The 22,160-nt window shown below is 43.5% G+C and overlaps 1 protein-coding gene across 2 annotated transcripts in view; it reads right to left on the reverse strand.

Annotated features, from left to right (window-relative positions):
* Positions 1–22,160, reverse strand: part of LOC104062737 (gamma-aminobutyric acid receptor subunit rho-2) — a 36,867-nt gene that overhangs the window by 12,212 nt on the left and 2,495 nt on the right. For both annotated transcript variants that reach the window (XM_054061690.1, XM_054061689.1), the window contains exons 2-4: positions 15,085–15,191; positions 7,393–7,460; positions 3,067–3,290 (exon numbers count right to left, since the gene is read on the reverse strand). In XM_054061690.1, the coding sequence (XP_053917665.1) occupies positions 3,067–3,290; positions 7,393–7,460; positions 15,085–15,191 (399 nt within the window). The remainder of the gene's footprint in view (positions 1–3,066; positions 3,291–7,392; positions 7,461–15,084; positions 15,192–22,160) is intronic.

Below are 22,160 nucleotides of genomic sequence, written 5' to 3' on the forward strand. Positions count from 1 at the left end.
GAAGCTTTCTGGGCATATGCTCCATGAGGTTTAGTGTAGCAATGATCTCTCCTAGCTGTTTGTAGCATTTAAGTATTGTATAACTCTGTCTCATTACAATGTGCTATTTTCTTTCCTTGAGGTCACCTAAACTGTGATACAGCCTGTGGTCATTACCAATTCATTAGTCAGAGATGGCACAGAAACTCAGCTCATCAATAAGATATTGTTCAATTAGGGGATGATGTTCAGGTCGCCTTGAAAGCCCAAGGCCCAAGTGAGGAATGAAATGTCCCTCAGCCCAGTGCCAACCCCATGCGGATTTAACACATCTGAGGGCATTTTCAGCACCACTGCACACCTATGCTTGGTCAGTCGGATCATGTTCTGAGTGACTTAAACACAACCAGGCCCAAGTACCATGCAGATTCTTTATCTCCTTGGATTTTACGTATCAAATCATCCATTTAAATCTTGTGCAGCCAGCTGTGGTTAACTCACATATTTCTCTCATGGGTAACAGTAGAAAGTCACATCACCTCCTCAACAGCTCAGAGAAAATTTTGAAAGTAAATAATTTGCACATGGGCAAATGAGCAGACCTGAACAGACCAAATGTTTGCCAGTAGACTTACTTGCTCCTTCATTTTAGCTGTTGAGAACTGCTGACAAATGTCATGCCGCTGGTTTCAGCACAGAACTGTTGTGAGCAACGGAAACTAATATTCTGTTACACCAAGCAACATCTGTCAAGAAGGTCCCTACCCTCCCACTCTTCTCCCCTTGGTGCTGATCCAAGCTTACATCAAACCTCTTCCTTTAATTTTCTTTCTCCTTGTTATTTGTTTCGCTACACGTCACCTTCGTCTTCATCTAGTTCTAATAAAATAGACAGCAACTTCCAGTGCTTAGTTAAGGTGTGGATAATTAGACCTTTTGTGAAACAAATGGAGTTATAAATGGGTTCAGAACAACAGAAGTGTTCCTAAGTGTTTGGTCAAGATGGGATTTTCATCTAGACCAGGCAAAACAAAGTGGCCATATAGTGCATACCCTCTTTCTTGCACACACACACGCAATTCTTTGTGGTTTTAATTATTTTTTTTCCAGGGAGTTTTAAAATAAGTTCAGCAGAATTATATTTGTACTATGAAACCAGTGAGATCTCACTGGTGTGGTGAGATTTTGTCCTACTTCAGACAATATCACCTACTATGCTCATTCTAAATAGCCTCCTCAATCAAACTTTATAGAAAACTCTTCAGAGTTTTGAGAATTATTTTACCATAGCTAAAGTGAAAAAGTTCCAGAAAGATTCTAGAACAGAAATCCTTGGCTACGAAACATTCAAAGGTCAGAGCACTGAGAGCATGTTTTCTGTCCTGGGGAAATGTCCTTTTGGGGGGGGGCTCTTGAGCTTTTCTGTGCTGGCAGTGTATTTTATTCTGCATCCCTTTTGGCATTCTTCTGAAGGAGATGAAATCTAGTGGGATGATGATGTGAGCAGCCATAAAGGTGACCTGGTTAGAAAGGGGAAACTACTGAGTAAATGAAAATATCTGCTGAAAAATATTGACAGAGAAAAGCCTGTCAAGCTAGGAACCAGACACATCTTTAAGTCCAGCTGACCTCTTTGAAGTGCAGATGGAATACATGGAAACTGGAGACATCCTGAGATACCATCAAAAAGTGCAAAAAAGAGGGATTATAAAGGCAATTTATTGTCTGAAAAGGTAGAAAATGGTCTGGAAAATAAAAACTAGTCTGGAAGAACAAAAAACATCATCAATTGGTCGTCACAGGTGAAAAATAGAAATGAACAGAATTTATTGCCTGCTCCAAGTGATAATGTCCTACACCCTCTTATGTCTCTGTGGCATAAGGAAGACATAGCTTTTATCCCAGATGGAGCCTCTCTGTTTGAGAACTTCCCATGCCGCATGTACTTTTCCATTCCTAAACAGGTTGAATTCACTGCATGAACTTTCTACCTGCTCTTGGGCTCTCATCAGAGATGGTCGGCTGACTCCAGACTGATTTCAGAAGTGAGACTGTCTGTTGTCTCACTGGTTCCCATCTGGGCTCACTTTCTTGGTTACTGCAGTTTGTTGTACCACCCATGGGATGATTTGGTTCACATGATGACGTTATTACTTTATACCAGTTTTATACATCCATACAAGCAATCTATCATCAGTCTGCCTGCTGTTATATTGTTGATGAGCTGCTCCACTAGTAAGTTTGTAATGATTTGTAACAGTATATAGCTAGTCAGTTATTGCTGTTATTTACTGTTGTTATAAGATTGATTGATACTATTCTATTGGTTGCTGATAGTAATTTGTAATAGCAATATATATATTCACTTTATTAGTTATAGGTATACTTGCTAGTGGTGATTTTTTGTGGCAGTTTAATTACTAGTGGTAATTTCTGTGGTATTTTTGGTAATCTGTAATAAGGTTGAGAAGTTTAGAGGATTAAGTCTCCGTGTCCTTGTGTTTTATAGAATCCTACAAACCCACGGTCATGATCTATATACACCCTCAAGCTGGGTAACCCTTCAGGTCATGACAGACGTGCCTCAGGATTCTTCCAGCCAACAAACCTACTAGAAAACCAGGGACTATGGGGCATATTTTATACTGCTATTTCAGCTTCAATAAACTTAAATATTTATATCAATATACAAACCCAACTGGAGAAAAAAAAAAAGTATTTTAGACAAGCAGGAAGCAAAATAGGATAATTATAGAGGTCGCCATCTGGTATATCAGCAGCTTCCAGTTTAATCACACACTGACCCCAGGAAAAACATTCCCACTCGACTAAGCCTCTCCCTCTCACTGCAAAGAGTCAGGGGAATGCTTTCCCTGGAAGATTATCTTGTTACTGCCCACCACATGGTTTATCACAGTTTCCTGTGAAGCATTTTGTTCTGGGCATGCTGGAAATAGGGTTCTGCATCAGCAGCAGGAGTAGCAGGGCTGGCAGCAGCAGCCTTGGTGGTCACCAAAGCCATGCTGGGAGCAAAATTGATGGCAGAGTCCCAGTGGATGATCATGAGCGGTGGGGCAACACCGTTACCTCATGCTGTAGAGGACATGACCGTCGGGGAACACTCGCAGCATGATGTTGTCCGTAGTGGTGTCATGAATGAAGGATCTTTTGGAGTGCACAAAGAAGACATCGGGGACCCATATTTTCTTCACCAGCCTGCCATCAAAGGTCATGCTCTTGTTGTTGGTGCTGGGAAATGAGAGACGCTCATCCTTCCAGTAGTGCCTTAAGTAAAGAGTCATAGTGAAATCCTTCATGGAAAAAGGAAAAGAACCAGAGAGAGGTCTGTCAGTGTTGCTCCATATATATAGAAAACACCAGAAAGAAAATTCACTCCTACCAGGTATATTAAATACCTTCCTTCTCAACTCCTGTTTCTTCCCTCAACTAAGGATCTTTATGAATAGGTTTTCCTGACAGAATAATTTCAGCCAAAACAAAACACAAATGCCCAATCAATGTCTTACAGTACCCAGTAATGTTCAGCCCCCAAACGGTTATATACACGTCCAAAGAGAAGCACCGCCCTGCAGTCAGGATTCTTCTGGCTAAATTATCCTGGAGGACTATGGATTATTCATTGTGTATGTCGTGTATTGATAGCATGTTCTAGAGGAAAAACTTTAAAAATTGGTTAAATGATCAGGCTAAACACTAAGCAATTTATCCTGAAAACAACTAGATTGTTAGTTTATCCTGAAAATAACTAGCAGCCAAGTGGGGGAACTGTTTTTCCTACTGTAGAAGTGTATAAATAAAGCTGTCCTTTAAGCTCCATGAGGGGTCAGGAGCTTCAGTCACACAAAGGAAAACATCTGTTTGTTGATCCCAACCTGGCAGCTGGTGCTTTCAGAGCTGAATCTACTCTCTCAGGCTGAGAGATCAAATACACACTTGTTTTCTTTATATTCCCAATTAAGTGAGTGGTTATGTGAGCTGCAGCTGCCAAGCCCAGGCAGGCAGCACCACAGACTGGGATCTCTTCCTAATCACTCAGCAACTGCTTTCTAAAACCACCACCACCTCATTTTGCTTGGCCAATAACAAACCGTTTGTTAGCCTGACTCTCCAGAGGGCTGCCCTGGCAACAATCTCGCACTACCAGCAGGTTTTTCATGAATTTGTAGAAGTCTCCAGTGTGCACTCTTCCCTTGCTGCAGAGCCGGCCAGACGTGTGAGCTCCCTCTCTGATCAAGGCAGAGACCTGCTGGAGGCACATCTTTTCACCCACCTGCACGCCTCCACCTTGGCAGAGTTCCAGCATGCTCCTCTCCATGAATACTGTCAACTACTGTTTCCTACTGGACACTGGCCATCCTCTTACAACTACAGTCCCAAATAAACACTTGCAGAGACTGTTGCTACTGACAGGGCTTAGGTTGCAACATCCTCAGGGGCTGGATGTGGAAAACACATCAGCTTACACAGAGCTGGCAAAAAGGAGAGCAAGGAAGAGGCATAACTGAGGTTTCTTAGAAGTCAGTACCATTTATATGGAAAGGAAAAAATGCATCACCAGCCCTGGACAGCCCTTCAGCATGAGAAGGAACAGGCAGCTTGGGACTGCAGCTGCAGAATGCCTCTGGGCAGCTCCATCATGGGAGCACAGGGGCACAGGGCCTGCTGTGGCATCAGTCAGTGGTCAGGCACCCCCAACCTGGATTGGCCAAGAAGGCCAATGGCACCCTGGCTTGTATCAGAAATGGCATAGCCAGCAGGGTCAGGGAGGTGATTCTGCCCCTGTACTTAGCACTGGTGAGACCGCACCTTTAATCCTGTGTTCAGTTCTGGGCCTCTCCCTACTAGAAAGACGTTGAGGCTCTGGAGCGTGTCCAGAGAAGAGCAACAAAGCTGTTGAAGGGGCTGGAGAGCAAGTGTTATGAGGAGTGGCTGAGAGAGCTGGGGTTGTTTAGCCTGGAGGAGGCTGAGGGGAGACCTTATTACTCTCTACAACTACCTGAAAGGAGGTTGTAGAGAGGAGGGTGCTGGCCTCTTCTCCCAAGTGACAGGGGACAGGACAAGGGGGAATGGCCTCAAGCTGTGCTAGGGGAGGTTCAGACTGGATATCAGGAAAAAATTTTTCACAGAAAGGGTCATCAGGCACCGACAGAGGCTGCCCAGAGAGGTGGTTGAGCCACCATCCCTGGAGCTGTTTAAAAGACAGGTAGACGAGGTGCTCAGGGACATGGTTTAGTGGCAGACAGGAATGGTTGGACTCGATGATCCAAGAGGTCTTTTCCAACCTGGTGATTCTATGATTCTATGATTACAAACACAAACTGGGTGGCACAGAGACTACCTGCAAGGACAGAGGGGGAAGGGCCACATCACTTCCCAGGTGTGGCCCTTTCCCCATCCCACCAGACAGGAACCCCCTCCTCTTCCACTTTCAGGATCTTTTTCTCTCCAAACAGTTCTCCAACGACCAACACAGAGGGGCAGGCACCAAGTGATGCAAACTTCAAGCCTAAGTGGCAGCTGATGACAGCTTCTAAATACAAAATCCAACGTATGGATGTTTTCTCACGGCATGAGTCAAACAAAGCAGTTTGCAATCATTGACAGCTTGTTCCTTTCTGACCTACACATCTGCAAGTTACAAACCAAGAAAGAGGTTTATTTCACCACTCATGAGTAGGAAAGTCCCTTAGGAAACAAGTTTTATGATGCACTGGGAAAACAATAGTACCTACCAGTAGCACAGCGAATGCACATACAGAAGTGAATCACTTTTGGCAGCACAATTCCTGTCTGTGACATGCTCTGGGCAGCCTTGAGAGCACCCTCTACCAGCACACAGCAACAGCCACCTGTAGTCTGCAGCAGGTAAAGGCTTCCTGACCAAGGGTACCCAGCTCCTAAGGTTGCTATCGCTTCAGAGCAGCTTGAAACAAGGTCTGCCCTGCCTGCAACAGGTTGATGAGGAGGGCACTCAGCTGCAGGTACAGCCAGCCTGGGTGCCCTGGCTTTGCAGTCAGCTTACTGCCCACTCTTGTCTCCACAAACACCCATGCAGGGATAGACAGCTCAAAAAACAAACCAATGTAATCCAGACTGACCTAGGAGACTGTCCTTCCACCCCAAATACAGATCAGTAACTGCTGTGGAAAGTACTTGTCCTGTGCTGGGAAAACAGGATTGCGGAGCTATTATCAGCAAAGGGAGAGAATCGATCTCAAAGCTTCCTGACGGGCAAGATTATTGCTGAAATCAGATGCTCCTGACAGAAAGCATTGCAAGTTATTTACTTGCACTAATTAGGTCTTTTTGCTGCTATGACATTATCTTCATGTATTATAGCCCCAAGTCTTGCTGCAGCCATATCCTCTGCTGACAGCTCCTTCCCACACTCTTCACTGCATGTATCCCTCCAAACCTTCTCTCTCAATATCCAGGCAGGCAAGCTCCCTTGTTTTAATGATGTAATTGCACCACAGCATAAAATGATCCACCTAAAGTTCTTCCTTTATGTCTCCATCTTTAGAACAGAGAAGGTGCCCAAGAACAGGGAGAAAAAAGGCAGAAGGAGGAAGGAACCAAGAACATTTCTCTTCTCTTGTATGTTCCCCTTTCCATTTCTGTTTCCGGGTTTTGTTCAATTTCCTATAGTAAAAATGAATAAAAAATAAACCTACAAATAGGAAAATGTATATAAACACTCCTTTCACTGGGAACACCTTGAAATCTGTTGAGGATTAACAACTGCATGTATTTCTGCCTCTTTTTTAATTCATAAAAAAATAAAGATACTAAATCCCAATTCAACTTGGTGCAAATTTCCTGGCCAGCACCTTCAGTGACTGAAAGACTATTCCCCACACTAAATTCCACTTAGGCAGAGGCAGTTCAGGCTCGCCTGGCACTTCCCACTCACTTGCCTCCATGAGGTCACTTGCAGTGATGGATAAACAGGAGCAGGTCCTTCTCATTTATGTTGCCAACTTAATATTCTAATGCACCTCCTAGAGTTACGGATTTAAAACAAATGGACTCAATGTTTCCTTGAGGAAGAAAACTCTTGCAGTAAGCACGGCTAATGTGAACCTCGCCGCATACCTTCAAACCTTCATATGCAGCTGTTTATATTTTTGGTTGTGATAGATCCATAGCATTCATTATTCTCCTGTTTAAGGTCCCTCTTTCCTTCATACTTTTAATCTTTGTCTGAAGACACAGAGATAAGCCTTTGATCACCTGGTTTTATCAGGTCTTTAGTTCCGAGCATCAGCCTCTCTGAATTTGCCAGATGCTGCCATTGCTTCCACCTGACCAATAATTTGAAACACACAAGTTTCAAGTGGGAGGGAGGTTTTATGACTAGAAATAATTGAGGTTTAAAAGAGGATTACGTACCATGTCAACCTCAGAAATACTGTCCAAGCTTTCAACTTGCACATCCACCCCAACAGGAATTGCAGGGCCTGTAAGAGAATGAGATTTAGATATGTAAATAACTGTTCTTTCACACCATCTGCATTTCATTAGCACTATAAAGTGGCATGCAAAACATTTCTGAACTCGTGTTACACTTTTCTGTCCATGATCCCTCATAAGGTGGCTGGGGGAAGAGTCAGTGAATAAGCATGTAAGGCCCCTTTTGAAGCACTGTATTATCTTCCCCTTGGCATGCACTGCAATGTTGACACTCTGCCCAGCTAATCCAGAGTTTGGATGAAACATTTGCATATGTTTTAAAAAACGGAGCCATCCCATCCCAGATTTTAGGCCTTATGAACAAATTTAGCCCTAAGAACAGGGGACTGAAAAGAAGCAACTGCAAGCAATGAGCTCTTCATTGTGGCTTTCTCATTTCTTATTAACAAGTCAAGCTACCCTGATCTCTCAAGAGCCCATCACCGAGACAGGTCAGCAGGAACTGCTGAGGAACAGTCAGGTGGGTCCACCATTACCTTGAGCTCTCAGTGTGAGGCAGTGCGTACCACAGGGTGTCACTGATGCATGTAGCTATATCTCCAGCCTGAGCACTGTCAGTGAGACAGACCATGATGAAGGAAGTGGCGGCTCTGGGACTTGCCCAGCAGAAATGAATTTTCCAAGGACCATAGTGGCCTCCATGAAGGTTTGCAAAGATTTTTAGCACCTAAATTTTGAACTTGATTCGCAGTTGTCTGGTATTTAAGAGGCACCACAATCTCTTTGTAGATACAGACCCATATTTATGCAGTGCCATGCATGGCAGAAGCTGCTGCATGTGTGTGATTAGCTGCAGTAGCATCTCCTTCAAGACCACATCCAAATTCTGCAAGGCTCAGTGCTCAGAGTAGGGCACTTGACAAAAGCTCCATGACACAGCCAATGCCAGGGCAGGCACAAGGCTGCTATCAGCCCCACCTCTGGCTTTTTCTCTAGAAAGCATTTGTAAATAATATTATTCATTGTCACACACCGCTGTTGACATTGCAATACTGCCCACAGTGCTGCCCTCTCAGACAATCATGCTGTGGTAGGCACAGTGCTAGCAGAGAAGATGTGGTCTCTGCCGGGACAGCTTCACAGTGCAATCAGGCCATGCCAGAAGAGGAAGGCAGCAGCTGACCACAGTACTTCCCACTGGGTTCCCTTGTGCCGAGGGGCTGAGTGCCAAGCACATGCTGGGCAGTCTCCTCCCAACTTCCAGACTCCAAGAGTCACTCTCTGTGGATGAATGCTTAATTTAGCCCTAATTCAGGAAATCAACACCCACCAAAGTCTATTTACTGCGGCAATTTCCATGCTTGACTGAACACTAATCACAGATTTAAAAAAAAAAAAAAACAGTTAAAAACTAAAACCAAAACAGGAGAGCACTGTCAAGTTGTTATTTGTCTATCTCTCCCATTCCTTCCCTGTGTGCTCTTGAAGATAAAATACTACATCAGCATTCTTTCCTTTTTTTCATGTTCCTGCACCAAACACTCCATGTGGCTCCCAGATAACCAGCAGTTACCTCAGCGCAAGGCTGAAGTCTAAGGTTCGGTCTGGAACTGCTATCAAGCTTTACTAAACGCAAAACAAAAGGCATTCAGAGTAAAGCTGGATGGTCTGGAAAGCCTGTGGTAGAAGAGATCTGAGGCTGGCTTAGGTGTCTTGTGCATCAGTGAAACTGCTTTTATACTTTTTTCTTTTCTGCAGTTAATCACAAATACGAGGGATGATTTGAGAGCAGTCAGAATAATAGAGAGAAGGAGAAATCATTTGAACTCTGGACTCAAATGGGAAGTTCTTAATAGACAGTGTGGAAATAAGGATCATCTTGGAGAATTACAAGTAGAAGACCTGAATAATCTAACACTGGAGAAATCTCAAAGCTCAGGTTCCTATTTAGGATGTTCACTGCTGGATGGGAAGCTAAACAGATTCATGTGAAAGCTCTGGATTTGGCTGAAAAGGGAAAGCTGTGCTCCTTTGCTCAAGAACTGCAGCCCAGCAGAGCTTTTCAACTCATACTGTCAGGTCTCTGAAAAGTGTCAGCCAAATTTATGGGCTTATTCAAAATAAACATGAGCTCAAGTATTTATAGATCAAGGTCTAGAGGGAAATTATATAACATTCTAATGTTTGTTTCAGAAACAGCAAACATGTCAACATCAATTATCTCCATCACTGTCTACAATAGCAATATGTTGCAGAACACAAATCGTAATTCAACAGGACTGATACAACCAGAAAGCAAAACCTGGGCTCATAAAAAACTTCATAACTCAAAGACTTCCACTTACAACATGGAAATGAACCAATTAATAAACTGTGGTCCTTGTATCTCAGACACAGCACAGTGGCAGCTTCCAAGCAAGCTCAAGATACTTGCACAGTCTTTAACGAGTTAGACAATACCAAAACTGGAAATAGAAAGCAGAATATTTTCCTTTTGAAGGAGATATTTGTATTTGCCTGTTGAGAGGGGATTTAAGTGACTTGAAGAGAACTCAAGGCTAATGGGAGAGCTTCTGCTTTCCTGCTTGCATTGGGCAGTATCCATTATCCTCACAATTTCTGCATAGGATTAACATAGGAAATGAGAGTACTCTTGCACCCTCTCAGTGTAAGGGTACCACCTTCTGAAATTGCATCAGCAGTGTCTTATTTCCATAAATTCCTGCATGTCCGTGTCTTTGCCTCAAATCAAATCAAATGTGGGTACTAAGAAACATAGACACCAGCCTGTCAAGATGTTTGTGGGTTTGTGTCTTCACTCATTTCTCAAGTTCACAACCCAATGTCCTGAGAATCAGCGACAAGACTGCTCCCTCATTTGTCTTTCCCCTGCAATGAGCTGCTTAGTTTTGTGACCTGCACTTCAGTGAAATCCATTACACATTTGACTTAGGTGCTGCACGTAGAAAAGATCCTGTTCAGATGACTTTCAGAGAAGACCCACTTTGCATCTGTATTCAGTGGTTTTACAAGGAGAACAGATCAATCCACAGCCTAGACACAACAAGTCTCTGTTCTGAGTGGGTTCTGGCCCACTCAGAACTTTATGACTTGTTTCACCTTACAAAAACTCCAGTTTGAATACCAAACTCAGCCCCAGGTTGCATGGGATATCTGGTCTGGAACTAACTCCTCCAGAAAACCCCAGAGTTTTCCACCAGTCCAGTTCAGAAATGACTTCAGAAGATGCCCAACATTAAAGCCTGTTGCGTCTCAGCATGTCTTGGCACCTAAAACCATCCACTGAGGATCACAAAACTCCTCATCAGAAACAGGTACTGGGCAAATCTGTGATTTTATTTTTCAGCACTGCAGCAGGCTTTGAAAGATAGGGAATAGCATACTACTGTGAAACTGGAGTCAATTTTCCACTCCAGCTCTGAGACTAAAGCTTTGCAACATCTTTTTAATTTTTCTCTTTGGCAGTGATTTCAAAGCCTCTTTGTTTTTCTCTGAGACAGTCTCTCAGTCCCCTCATCTGTCGTTGGAGGGGTGAGGCAGACGTAGGCCGTGAGATAAAAATATCTGCATGGAAACAACCAGGCTTGAATCTCCTTTGCTGCTAGATATTTTGCACACACCCAGAGAGGCTTGCAAATGTCCATAAGGGATCCCCACAAGACAGTCTTCAGTGTTTCTGCATTTCTGTGTATGTGTATAATAATAATGATGATGATGATGATGATGATGTATACGTCTAGGACCTCTTAGGTGTGGGCAGCTTTAGGACAGTCACCACCAGGATATGCTCATCACCTGCCATACAACAGCAGAGAACTTCATTTCTCTGCTTCTCATTGAGGGAGAAGCAAGTTTTATTCCAGCCCTTGATACAAACCCTAAGTGAACTACCAATGCTTCATTCACTCCACCATTCATCCATCCTGACAAAAATACTGCCTGGAAGGGCAGCAAGGACCAGCTGATGCTAGGCTGTTAGGCTATGAAGAAATATAATAAAAGTACAGCATGAGGTTGTTCCTCAACAAAGAAAATACAGCTATTTTGTGTATCAACTAAAGCTGCTTATTCACTGGCTCCATGTAAAATATGAGAGGTCATAGATGAAACGCTTAAAATGGATGTTTAAGGAAGGCAGCAAAACAAACATTTACATAATCTTTAAATATTAATATTTTTAAATAATACCTGAACATCTGCTAGCTAGTACAAGGTCGCTGATGTGGAGATAACTCGAGGGTCAAAACAAACACAGTCTATTTTAGCTTATGCAGGCTACTTTGACCATCAGCAAAGCAAAAATCTTTGTCATTACCACTGTACCCAAAAGCCTGTCTCTAATGGGCCGAGAGCAGGCAAGACAACAGTGCTTATTGGGTTGTTAATAACACAACTTACACAACATTTGCTTGCTCGCTTGCTCTTTACAAAGATACTTTTTCTTGAAAAAAATGTTCATCTTTCTCTAATGTTTTTCTTCCATTTCACCTTGCATAACCCAGCCTGTGGTTACAGCTGTGTTGGGCTGGCGGCTTGCTGACTGTGCTGTGCAGACCAGCAGGAGTCAGTGTGGCCACCATAAACCAGCTACAGACCCTATCCCTCTTTTGGCTTTAAGTTGAATGGTGAAGTTGTAGACTGGTCCACCAAAAATGTTGAATCATAGAATCATAGAATCACCAGGTTGGAAAAGACTTCTTGGATCATCGAGTCCAACCATTTCTATCTGCCACTAAACCGTGTCCCTGAGCACCTCGTCTACCCGTCTTTTAAATACCTCCAGGGACAGTGACTCAACCATCTCTCTGGGCAGCCTCTGTCAGTGCCTCATGACCCTTTCTGTGAAAATATTTTCGTGATATCCAGTCTGAACCTCCCCTGGCACATCTTGAGGCCATTCCCCCTTGTCCTGTCCCCTGTCACTTGGGAGAAGAGGCCAGCACCCATCTCCAGCAACCTCCTTTCAGGTAGTTGTAGAGAGCAATAAGGTCTCTTGAATTTTAAGAGCTGTCCATTATTCCACCAAGTCTGGAAATCATCACTTTTACAACACAGTCTGTTAGATCATGGTTCTTGAGCTGCTCTCGGGGAGCAGATTGGTTCTTAGGGTAGTGACCAGTAAGAGTCGCACATATCCCACAGGTTTCCCTACTCTGCTTCTGCAGTGCAAAAGCCCTTTTATCCTACGTAGGTCAGAGCACATCAGTTTGGCTGGCATTCTCACAGCAAAAAAACTGGCAGGACTCACAGTGCATAGCGAACCACCGTGACTGCCGGATGAATAACATTACAGAGGAAAATATAAGCATCAACTCTTACCAGACAGTTGTTTCCTTTGTATTTTTTTCCATCATGCTTATCATCTGTCACAAAAAACCACACTGCATAATTCTGCAGCTGTGCAAGAACTTTTAGCATCCAATCTATATCCATTCATGTTGAGTAATGCTCTCCAAGGCTGGAGCCTCAACAAAGCTGTTACACTGTTTTGTTCCTTATCACACACAACTTCAGCACAACTTTAACAATGCTCTACCTGTGTACCAGCTAGCTCTGCAAGATAAGGAGGTTTTGAACAAAAATTAGAGAACAAAAATGTTTTTTTATTGCAAAAAGCCACCTCACCAGAGGATCTACAGGATGGGATGTAGAGAGTGCCCTCTGAACTTATAGCAGGACAGACCATACCCAGTATTTGAGGAAGTGTATACATTTCAGTGAATTCGTTCCACAGGGTGTGATGTCTACTTCTCAGAGTCCAGCCTTCTGTTAGGAAAGACGAAGCATGCTAAATCAACAATCCATCTTCATGTGTACCAGGCCATTTGCAACCTCCTTTTCTCCCTCGGAAGTCACCATTCAATCTAGAGACACAAATCAGTGGAGTGTCGATCCCTGCGTTGGAAGCGTTTAAGGTCAGGCTGGATGGAGCTTTGAGTAATATGACCTCATGAAAGATGCCCCTGCCCATGGCAGGGGATGGACTAGATGATCTTCAAATGTCCCTACCAACACAAACCACTCTGTGCCTCTGTGATAAAGCACTGCTGTGCCAGGCAAATCATGTGGAATGGCACAAGATTACCAATATCCATGACAGAGCAGTGTGCCAACAAAGCAAGGCAGACTGAAGGCAGTGGACACCCAGCCAACACCTGTTACCCAGGCTTTGCAGACACTACCTGCCCTCATGATCTACATTGTAAGAAATACTCAAGAACACGAGAATGGAAAAAAATGCTTAAAAATCCAAGTAAAGAAAACCAAGACCAGTAAATAAACGAACAAATGGGAGATTGAGCCAACAAGATGGCTGTCTGGACAATTCTGACAATCTCCTCCTGGAGCCAAGAGGATTTAGATCTGTCCATGAAACCAATCTCATGGCTCCCTGGTCTTTTCATCTTTCAGAGGCCAAGCTTCTTCCCAAATTCACCTTCCTGAAAGGTTCACCTTCCAAAAGAAGCAATTTGGCAGGAAAGGAAATACCAGCAATAAGGCATAATTTCCCTTTCCCAAACCAGAAAGGCAGAGCACCAGTGTCATTGTTGAGGATTTATATTCTGGAGCAGACAAAGGGCCTGAGAGTAACTTATCCAGTTGCACTTTTACAGCCTATTTGAAAAAGAGCGGGAGTGCCCAGTGCCTCCACACCCAGCTTCCAGACCTCAGTCCTGAGCTTCAGCTCCGTGCCTGGGTTTTTTAGATGTGCTGGCACCAAACCCAGGGAGATTTAAGGCAATTTAAGGCAAAATATTCAACACTAGAAAGATCAGATCAAGTTTACCACTGCTTATTATGTGTTACCTCCAAAGGGCAGTCTGGACTGCAACCTGGTAACAAGTTACAGTGGGCAGAAACAAAAACCACTGGTGACAATAGATTTTTAACTTGGAGAAACACCAGTTGTGAGCCTGAGGACAGCACTGTGCTGTCAGACCAGCACATCTGCATTGCTGGGCGAGAAACATCTTTCCAGACACACCAGGAATGAGTAGGTCAGAGAAGCTCTGTTCTATAGACTACACGTAAAATATAAAACACCCGTGTGTCTCTTCTGCACAGGGAGATTTTGCAGTTTATCCTTCAAGGCAAATTGACAGAGGATGCAGTATTTGCATTTATTGAAAGTTGCAGAAAGCAGTGTCTTGGCCATTGATCTAATCAAGAGAGTTTTCTATGCTGGTATACCAGCATATTTTTTATTCAGCTACTCTCTTACCTCTGCAGTAGAAAGATCAGTCAAGAACATTCCTGTAACTAGGTATGATGGAAGACAGAACTGAAAGTGATGGAGGCCTCCTATCCTGCTTTTTTGGTTGCTCTAGAAGTTTGAGGTAAGATAGTTTCTGGATAAAAGATGTTCCATCTTCTCTTAGCAAGAATGGGATGTGATCCACCTAATGAGTTCTTGACTTTATGAAGAAGTGTAGGAGTCGTACAGAGTACAGAGGACTATGAAGTGAGGATGAACCCTCTCCAAATTGCCTCAAATATCTCCTGATACCACCCAGATCCTTTCCCTTCATACCGGTTCGTCTAGCCAGAGGCCTTTATTTTGTTTTATTTTTTTAATTAGATGATCTACTAGATAATTAGATGATTTTTAATTAGATGAACATGAAATCAAGGGAACCATTTTATTCTCACCTCCAAAAGCTGGCCGCATGGTGAAGTCATGGTCATCAACCCTGAGAAGATGCTCCGTCTTTCCTTTCCTGTTTTTGGTCACGTCATGATTCTTCTTATAGATGTGACTGCAAAAGACAGCAACAGCATTGGTCTGATATCTCTGCAGCACACAAGGCACTCTGCAGCTGACTTCTACCGGTGCAATTTCGGAGCCCCGGGAGCAGTGGCCCTGTGGGCACAGCCTCATGGAGGGAAGCAGGGTTGCCACCAGCACCAAGACCCCAACGCTGCCTCTCCACAGCATTAATTCCGATCAGGTCCCCGCTGCAGGCTGCCCTGTTGTCTCAGCCTGGCTCTGAGCTGGACACGGTGCCCTCTCTCTCACCACAGCTCCTAGAGAGGTGTAAGGCTGGGAGCACGGCATCCCACAGAGGAGCTGGGGTGCAGTAAAAGTTACAGAGCAAGCAACAGTAGAAGCAGCTGACTGCCCCGTATGTTACCTGGCCGGGATTTGGTCAGACACCCCAGCAACCTTACCATGACAAAGCTCTTTTTGATGGTGGACATGCAATGTTGTACACTATTCTGAGACTTGTCTGCTCCATGAACATCAGTTCAGTAGCAGTAGTTATGCAGACAGACGGCTTGCTTTGTCTTCTGACTTTAAACAATGACAAAACCACCCATTTCCCTCCACAGTAGCAGGAAAAGAAGGGGTTTATCTAAAGAAATCAGCAGGATCTGCAGCTCTTCAGTATTCTGAATATTAAGGGACGAACAAGTCTTACTCTTTGTTTGAGAGATTATGTGATAACAGTAGAACAATGACAACAAGCCCCCGAAAAAAGTCTGTGGAAGTCACTAAAATTGCATAAGGGGATAACTAAACAGCAGACAGACAGATATTGCACGCACTTCTGGGAGAAAATCCAGATCAGCATCCCTGGCTGTTCTCCAGTGCTACAGGAAAGAGGACTTGGACCGTTAAGGCTCCTCAATCCCTTTGCTCCGGGCACAAGATCTGATAAAGTTGTAAATATTGCTGCAATTAGCTGTTTGTCAGTAACTTCCTATTATTATTATCATCATCATCGTCGTCGTCATCTTCATCATTGTCATTATCGTTATTATTAGAATTATTATATTTAATAATATAACAATACCATAAATCTATAATAATGTTGTTATTATTAATAATGATGCTAATAATTATGATAATATTTAGAAAGAACTTTATACAAAAGGATATGGATTCATTTGTCAGTGTAGGAGAAATATTACTGACAGTAAAGAATGAAAAATCTTGGAGGAAAAATAAGAGGACTGCTCTAATGGATAAAAAAAATGAGGGTGAATTACACTTAAAATCTTCGTCAAAAATTCAGAGCTTATAAAACAATTACCACATAGTAGAAATGGTTGTGCTCAGAGGTCATACAAAGCCTGATGAGTATGAGAAGAGGGAGTCTAAATCAGAAACCAGAAGTTTCTCCTTACAGCATCCAATTCAGAAAAGAAATGATAGAACCTAAGGAGTGTTGAGAGCTGCCGCTAACATTGAAATGCCATTTTCCTTAATAAGAAAGTTTAAAGGAAGAAACGGAATTTAAAAAATTGTATCAAAAGGATGTTTTGAAGAAATACAGGCCCTTGTGCTTCAGGGCACATCCTACACAGGAAAAGCTGGAGCCCTCTCACCTCTCTTTGGACTTCTGTTTAAATTGGGTATCAGAGCATCTCTCTCCCTGCTCCCCGTAATAAAGAGGAGCTGGAGCAAGTGCACCCCCAACACAGCTGCACTAATGGCCAACTAAAAGCAGAGGAATAAACCCAACCCATTAATGGGAATGGTTGGACCAAAAGTTTAGCTTTTAACTCCTAGCTGCAGGGGGAGGTTGTGTTTCTTTGCAAAGGTTAGGGCTGCTAACAGAGCGCTCCACTTCACAATCCGCAGCACTGCCTCTGCTCCTGAAAAGCTGGAAGCAGAGAAGAACGATCTTCCTGCGTCTGCTTGACTTTAACCCTCAGAGAAAGCCCCAAGTACCAGTGAATGTTCGATCAAACCTCTCAGCTCAAAGAATTGGAGGGAAAAAAAACAAATTAAAAATCCAATAAAACTTTGGATTGCATACTGTATAAGGAAATAATATGGGAAATTCCGATGGTATTACAATTCCTCCTGTAAATCGATGGCACGGCCTCACTGAAACACCAAGCTCTAATCAATTAATTAAAAAATCATCAAACAGCAAATAGCACACAGGAGAGTTGCTAAGAATGAGTCTGCAGCTGCAGAGGCTTCAGAGGGAGCGCTGGGGACACAAACACTGCCTTAGGGAAAAAAAAGAGGTTTTTGGGAATGTTCTGAGCCAGGAGTTGCATTTAATAGCGAGAATTTGATCATCAGTTCAGGCCCAGTCCTTCAGGTGCGTATGGATGATTCGGAATTTACAGACAGATGTCTGTCACTTAATTTTTAATTAGTTTAATCCATTTAAAAAGATTTTGTATAGAGTTAATTTTAACGACAAGCAGTCTAGACAGCCTTTGAAATGTAGAACTACTTTTGTCAATTTAAGCCAAAAGCAAGACCAAGTTTTTTTGAAAAAACTCCATTCTTTATGACAGTGTATGACTTCAGTTACGCCGGTACCTTCTGACCCTCTGTGGCAGGTACCCCATGCCACCCTCCCCACCATTTGGCATAGGAAGTATCTCATTCTCTGCATCAAAGATGAATGCCGCCGTTAGTGCCTCTGCAGAGCTGAAGGATGCCGTGAATCTCCCACTGCCCATCGGGTGCCTTTACTGACAATCTGATCACTGGTATCTCATAAATCCTCCCTGATGTACACTGTAGCACTTCTGATCGTATGTTTGTTAGGGTTTCTTTCAGCTTTATGTACCCTCTGCAATTCACCACTATTCATTTAAAGCCACATATCTCATTTTTTTCCATGTTCTTCATATATGATTTTATTGCTGTTTACACTTCGCTCATGTGGGATGAGGTTGATAAAACTATTTTTTGTGAGGACTTGTTCCTTTTTACAGAGGAGAGAAGGGGGAAGTTACTGCATTAAATTTCTGTAAAAACTTCTCCATTATTGCCTTAAATTTTTTTTCATATTTTCCTTTCCAGCCCTTTTAGTTGGAATTGCTCTCAATTGCATAAAAATAGATCCTTTTTATATGCCAAATACATCAAAGAAAATTAATTAATTAAAGGTATGAGAAGCCACAGGTAACATCCCAGGAGGACTTAAAAACATCAGCAGGTATCTAAGCAGACAATGAAACCTTTCCAGAGCAAGATAAAGAACTTACAAAACTGGAATCAGTCCTCAGGCTGCAGGGTGTAAGTCAAATTCTAAGTGAGAAGGCTGAAAGGAAACGTGATTTCCAGCTTGAGCACAGCACAGCTGCCAGCGGCTGGGACAGACTGGCACCTCCCTCTGGAGAATTCAGCATTGACTTTGGCCCCAAGATGGTATCTCATAGTCATGGGATATTGGTTTCTAACAACCGGTTTCCTATTGGGATTCAGAAAAGTATTTCTACAGTTCCAGTGAAAATCTTTCTGCACTTCTGCGAAAGAACCCAAAATGCATTAGTTGAAGGTGTCCTTTACTCTGTGGAGCAGCCACAGCAAGCTGGAGGAGATGCACGCTGTGTAAACCTAGCACGAAGAAAAGAACAAAGCCTCCTGGTTTTCTAACCAACAAGGCATATGACTGCTGCAAAGTTCCCCTAGAGGATAAATGAGAAAGAAAAGGTACAATGACAGCTTATGAGGGAATAACTATTCACTTGCTTCTAAATGAGCATTCTAAATTTACCTCTACTGGCTACGGGTGTATCTCACATAGATGTGTACCTTTAATACACGGGAGCAGACATGGTCAAGAAGTCTCTGACAAGCTGGGAATGTCAAGGTTCTCAGTTTTAGGGAGATCTGCTTCCATTGCCTGTCAGGGCCACCAATTCAAATGCCTGATGAGTCCTGGCTGCCCAAGAGGCATCGGTAGCTTCACAACAAGAGAGGTCTATCCCCGTTTACATGGATGGCCACACCAGTCCCTATTGTTCCCAGAGCTGCAGGGGAGAGAGACTCTGTTGCCTTACCTCTGGATATAATATACTCCACACTGATATCTGGAGTTTTATGCCTGAAGCAGGAAAGAAAGGAAAGTGACTTTCCTTACCAGATTTCTAGAAAATAACTTAATCAGATTCTGAAAAATGATGGACACAAACTCAGAGGATGCAGACAATCTGTTGTCATACACATTAGGAATATTTCATGGTCACATGCCCAACACACCTCATCATCTGTTGTTTAAGACTCTCCATTTTTGCTTGGTTTTTATAGAGTATGTTCTATAATCAGAAAAAAAAAAATCTGTTTTATGGTTGTTAATGTTTTCACCTTATTAAAGATGAACACAGGATACATTTGTTCTTCACACCAATAAATGGAGCCTCTTTTTTACCAAAGGTATCTCAAACACTGCACTCCTTGCCTCTTCCTACATCCATCCAGCCCAAAGCCAACAACAGTAACAGAAGCAGATGATAACAGGTGAAGGGAAGGGAGTGCTAACAGAGAACGGATCTAGCAGCTGCTGCTCTGCTGAAGAGGCAGGAGGAGGCACAACTGCTGGAGAGAGCGCTGAATGCATGCAGCCTGCTGAGCATTGAGCGTGTTGAGACTCTAAGCTTCTCACAGTCTACATGGACAACTACATCACTACTACGAAGTCAGAGGGGACAATACTAGCAGCAGCAGAGAAGCCATAGTGGCAAACATGAAGATATGGAGCATGCAGCCAATATAAATAATTAGGTTTGCTTCTCACATCTGCTGTTGCCATTTGCATGCATGTCTCTCCCTGGTTTTATTTCCTGTGGCTATTTGGCCCTGCTGTGATTCTGCAGTTTTGGCAGAAAAATCTCAGGAGAAATCAGACCTTGCAGGATCAGAGGCTGTGCAATGCCCTGGGCCTGAATCCCAGGTGAGCAACACATCTGTAAGTAAATGGTTATCAACATTTTAAACACAGAGCCACTTACAAATATTGCATTTCTTGAGAAACCCCCATACAGCTGAGAGAATCAGTAGGGGCTGGGAGGTACCACAGGCCAGATGACACCTCTGCAGCACCTGACTGAAAACTAGGGGGAAAAGATGTAACCCTGCAAGGCAAGGGAAGGAGCACCCCTGCCAGCAGCAGCCATTCCAGCAGGGATCAGCAGACCTCTTGCCCCAGTGTACCACCATTTGGAAAAACAGCCCATGTGCTGAGCCTGGTGCTGTTATGCCCTCCCTGGTGATCTACTTCTGCCTTTGGGTCCCAGCCTAAGGCTGGCAAGTAGCATGTCCTGAAAATTACATCTCTAATGAGATGCTCCAAATCATTGACCACTTCCAAAGACCTTGGCAGGAAGTCTTGAGCTGGGAGAAGCTCAAAGTAACATTTATTTCAGAAGCGCATTTCTGCTGGTTGATGCATGAGGCTTTTGAACAACTCTTAGCAGAGAGGAATAAGCAGACTCGGAGCCAGACTGCGCCTATTTGTTCAGTGCAGAGGCTGTTGGAAATGCAGCATTCACAGGCACAACTGAGGTGCCAAATGCCGCCTGAGCCCAGGACAACGTATGCTGAGCAATAAACATTACCAGAAGCATTATCAGCAACTTTTATAGAGCAATAAATATCAACAAAAGCACCGCTTTTCAGAGTTTCTCTTTTTCCGTTTGGAGATTCTGTCCAGATGGATAGTCTACGAGGACTACCAACATTTGTTTGTGATTCCTGAGATGCAGCCATTGCAGAGCTACTGAAGAATATCCCAAACTATTTCTAAGCCAGTGTTGGACATGCCAATAGCACTTACTTGGCACTTACAGTAAGGCTGATGCACTGAGGAAGCTACAAGCACACACTGTACAGTCAGTACTACACACTGCAAGTCCAGCATGGCCTGGTAGCACTACACATCTCTCTGGAAAATCCCGGTTAGCAACACAGCAGCAGAGTCCATGGCGTATCTGACATGTACACTAGCGTGTTTCTGGAACTGAACCATCTCCTCCAGCACCAAAACCTTTACCTCCTCGCTGGAAATTTATTACCTGGTGTGTAGGTAACGCTGGGGCAAACCTCTCCCACCCAGCAGTCACTCAGGTGACTCTGACAGGTTTTACTTTGCAGTTCATTTGTCACTTGATTCCTCTAAAACAGAATTAAATCCAAAATATTTTAACCAGCAAATCTTCTGTCAGTTATGACCCCTTGGTTTTGTGCACCATTCATCAGCTTGTACATCAGCAAAAAAGCTCTCAACTTCATACAAATGGGTGTCGCTGAATCCCTTCACCCAGTTTTGTGAGACGAGACGGGGACTGTAGCCCTGGAAAATGTAAAAAGCCTCTCTTCAAGGTACAAAGGCAGGAGCTGCTACTCGGTGAGCTCACAGCAACGACCTGTGCAAAGCCTGGGCGCTCCAGAGCGTAACACAAAGCTGCTCCAGGCAGAGGTCACAGCAATGCTGTACAGTCAGTCACTTCTCTAAGGTCATACCTCTGTTTTGTAGAAGAGCAGCGTTATCAGTGAGGTGACGGGTGCACGAGTAAGAGGAAATGAAACACAACACAGTTGCTAATTAAGCAAGTGTTATCCATTCCACACGCTGAGTGAGGTACCACTCAGAGAAAAAAACAATACATTACGGTTCAATATTAAGATAAATCAAAGGGAGTAATTAAGGATGCAAAGGCAACCTCTAACCCAGCATTTCTTAATCTGGGTTCCTAACTCCACAGCCCTAACCTGGCTTTAGTGCCTTCCTTTCCCAGAAAGGCACCTGCTCAGCTTCTCTGGGCACACTCAGCAGACAGCTGCCTCCCTGCCTGCAGGACCAGTTACCCCAAGCCCTCAGAACAACCCTTATACAATGTTCAAGTAATGAACTACAGAACCGAAGATGTTCTGCATGTGCGCAACCCAGGCTACCTTCTTGAAATCAATTTAAAGATATTTTGAAGAGGTTGATGTACCACCTAAAGGACACAAAATATCAAACTTACCAAAT

The sequence above is a fragment of the Cuculus canorus genome, chromosome 3 (assembly GCF_017976375.1).
Source record: "Cuculus canorus isolate bCucCan1 chromosome 3, bCucCan1.pri, whole genome shotgun sequence".
Lineage (NCBI taxonomy): Eukaryota > Metazoa > Chordata > Aves > Cuculiformes > Cuculidae > Cuculus > Cuculus canorus.